The following is a 4000-nucleotide window of genomic DNA, read 5'->3' as shown; positions in this document are numbered from 1 at the left end:
CCTAGCCTGTGATAACAACATGTGTTTTAATTTGTCATCTACCAACAACTACCTAGTCTGTGATATCAACATATGTTTTAATTTGTCATCTACCAACAACTACCTAGTCTGTGATAACAACATATGTTTTAATTTTTCATCTACCAACAACTACCTAGTCTGTGATATCAACATGTGTGTTAACTTATCTACCAACAACTTCCTAGCCTGTGATAACAACATGTGTTTTAATTTGTCATCTACCAACAACTACCTAGTCTGTGGTAACAACATGTGTGTTAACTTATCTACCAACAACTTCCTAGTCTGTGATATCAACATGTGTTTTAATTTGTCATCTACCAACAACTACCTAGTCTGTGATAACAACATGTGTTTTAATTTGTCATCTACCAACAACTTCCTAGTCTGTGATAACAACATGTGTTTTAATTTGTCATCTACCAACAACTACCTAGTCTGTGATATCAACATATGTTTTAATTTTTCATCTACCAACAACTACCTAGTCTGTGATAACAACATGTGTGTTAACTTATCTACCAACAACTACCTAGTCTGTGATAACAACATGTGTTTTAATTTGTCATCTACCAACAACTACCTAGTCTGTGATATCAACATGTGTGTTAACTTGTCATCTACCAACAACTACCTAGTCTATGATATCAACATATGTTTTAATTTTTCATCTACCAACAACTACCTAGTCTGTGATATCAACATATGTTTTAATTTGTCATCTACCAACAACTACCTAGTCTGTGATATCAACATATGTTTTAATTTTTCAACTACCAACAACTACCTAGTCTGTGATATCAACATGTGTGTTAACTTATCTACCAACAACTACCTAGTCTGTGATATCAACATATGTGTTAACTTGTCATCTACCAACAACTACCTAGTCTGTGATATCAACATATGTGTTAACTTGTCATCTACCAACAACTACCTAGTCTGTGATATCAACATATGTTTTAAGTTTTCATCTACCAACAACTACCTAGTCTTTGATATCAACATATGTTTTAAGTTTTCATCTACCAACAACTACCTAGTCTGTGATATCAACATATGTTTTAAGTTTTCATCTACCAACAACTACCTAGTCTGTGATATCAACATATGTTTTAAGTTTTCATCTACCAACAACTACCTAGTCTGTGATAACAACATGTGTTTTAATTTTTCATCTACCAACAACTACCTAGTCTGTGATATCAACATATGTTTTAAGTTTTCATCTACCAACAACTACCTAGTCTGTGATATCAACATATGTTTTAAGTTTTCATCTACCCACCAACCAAAGTAAGAGTGAGTTTATGTTAATGACTTACCCCTGTTCTGCTCATACAAGTTGTTAATATTTGTCTCCTGCCCGGACCGCAGCCTGTTCTTGTGTTGGATACACAGTCACCATACGTTATATTTAAACTGTAACAAGCCATGGGTTCACATGCTTGAGTCTCGCTAAGATGAGGGCATGCCTTACCTCCAGGACCAGGTAATGTTAGAATTTCTCTTGTCCGATGCCTTTTACCTGAAAGATACAATGTTTTAATTTAGATCAGGGAGAAGATGAAACTGAAATTAATACAAAGATGGGTCAAGTTTATGATTTGAGATATCCAATGATAATTCCTTCCTATTTGAAACAACAAATGGAGAAGCAAAAAGGGGAGGAGGCATGTGTGGTGTTAATTGTGGCATAACTAAGTTTTGGTTCTAAACAGTCCTATTCATGAGAAGTTTTAAATCCAGTAATAAGTGAGTTAAAGAAAGCAATTATTTGAATCTTTTTAAATCTTTTGAACATTGACTAATGATGTACTCTAAAGTCTTCAGAGACTTTTTTTTAGTAGAATATGTAATAATTGAAGATATATCTGATAGGCATCATTATCTACCTTTCAGATAAACATTTCTTGTTTTGAAAATCACCATAAAATACATTAATATCTTAGATAGAATATAAACAAAATACATTAATATAGAATATAAACAATAAATGCATCAAGAAATGATATTTGACAAGCTTTCAAATCAATCTTGCATCTCATAAATTCTGCAGTTGAACCAATATATTTTGTATTTAACACATCATGGTAATATCGTCCATACACTGATCTAATAAATAAACTTTGCACATCTCCTGCTTTTAAATCATTATAAATATTACTATATCAGACTTCATGGAACCAATTCTATTACTTGTAGCTGTGGATTGCAAAAAATATTGAGGAAGTTGCGACAGATTTTTCTTGTTTTCACAAATAATGTGCATTTGTAATTTCTTTTTAAACAGTGATAGATTTTCACGGAATTATTGCAGCTAACATTTAATTTGGTTTTATACCCTTCCTTTTGCACAAATATCTAACCACTAACATAAGGCAATGGAACAAGTACTCTTATATAACAAGTGTTTAATATTTTATTAAAGAAGTGTGCTTATTCCATAATATTGTCTTGTGTTTGTGAGATATACTCCTCACTTCTAAATGTCGTCCAAGTCCAAAAATCAAACCACAATGATACAGATAAAGATAGAAATAGAAAAGAATACTGTAATTCATAGTCACATGGCTATCCAACTTTCTGTTACATTTTGCATATGAAATATTGATAAACTGAAGTGGGCTAATGTTAGTAAGAAGCACCAGGCCATTTTAACACCACTGCCTAACCTTGTAAAGTGTGATTCAAATAGTCAAACACCCAGCACCTGTTTTGTTGGAATTATATTAAGCCAAACCATAACCTAATTGAGTGATAAGCTGATCAAATTAATTTATCTATGATCCACCTGTTAAAAAAATGAGAAGCTATGATGTCCCTTGTTCAAAGAAAACACAATTACACATGTTGATTTATTTATAGCAAGGTTCTAAATATTTCAACATATTGAGACATATGTGTATTCAGTAGCAGTGAATGTAACAAGGAGGATGGGGGGGGGGGATTAATTATGGGGGCTCAGGAGGTTTCTTGGGGGCAGAAAAAAGCTGTACCATAAATTGTTACCCCACATTAATTCTTTAATCTTAATAATGTTTAAAAAATGATGGTTTTGGCCCATAAATATATATCAGAATGCACCATATTGATTCTATATTTCTTAATATTTTTGAGAAAGAACCACCTCAGACCCCCCATGGGAGTCTTCGACAAAGCATCAGCATTTGCAATCTCAATCCAAACATCCCCCCATTATGTCCATTTGCTTGCTATTTGTACCCCCAGTTCCAAGAGGCTGGCTCCGCCACTGTATGTATTAATTGAGATGTAGTTATCTATAAACACAGACTGAGTTGTCTACGAAATGTTGAACATCAAATTTGATTCTGATAAAATCATTAGCTTGACTAATCACACCTTCTCATCCCACAGACGTATTACTGATATCTTATACACATGTTATATATAAACAATACGTCATCATGGTAATATAATTAACTATTTAATGCCCATAAAAATAGGTCAATGCATGTGCTTTTCTTCACCAGACAGAAATAGCAATCTAACATAGAAATAAGATCAAAGCATATCTTAAATCAACACATCATCCAGGCAATATAATTAGCTATCTAATGCCCATAAAAATAGGTCAATGCATGTGCTTTTCTTTACCAGACAGAAATAAAAATTTGACATAGAAATGATATGGATCAAAGAGATATAAAACATCCTACTGGCAATATAATTAGCTAGTCAAGGTCCATAAACGTGTGTCAAAGCATGTGCCTTAATGTAAAGATGAGATAGATAATATATTTCATCACAGGCAATATAATTAACAAGTATAAATGCATGTGCTTTCAACAGGTCTTTTAACTGAGGTTTTACAAAAGTATGCCGTTCTGCTTGTTAGTATTACAACTTGTTACTTTTAAACAATAGGCGCTGGAAGTGATACTATGACATATGGGCAGGGTTAAATGATCGAAATAATCCATTATCGTCTCTAAGTCAAAGTTGAATTTTCCTACGG

At 32.9% G+C, this 4000-nt stretch overlaps 1 protein-coding gene across 1 annotated transcript; it reads left to right on the top strand.

Annotated features, from left to right (window-relative positions):
* Nucleotides 1-13: 13 nt before the first annotated feature.
* Nucleotides 14-652, top strand: LOTGIDRAFT_119267 (hypothetical protein; the record flags this gene model as incomplete). The annotated part of the gene is made up of 1 exon (XM_009057432.1): nucleotides 14-652. A coding segment is annotated over one exon (639 nt), but the record flags the coding sequence as incomplete, so codon positions are not given.
* Nucleotides 653-4000: the final 3348 nt, after the last annotated feature.

This window comes from Lottia gigantea (assembly GCF_000327385.1).
Source record: "Lottia gigantea unplaced genomic scaffold LOTGIsca_30, whole genome shotgun sequence".
NCBI classification, from domain to species: domain Eukaryota; kingdom Metazoa; phylum Mollusca; class Gastropoda; family Lottiidae; genus Lottia; species Lottia gigantea.
This window is presented reverse-complemented; position numbering and strand designations above follow the sequence as displayed.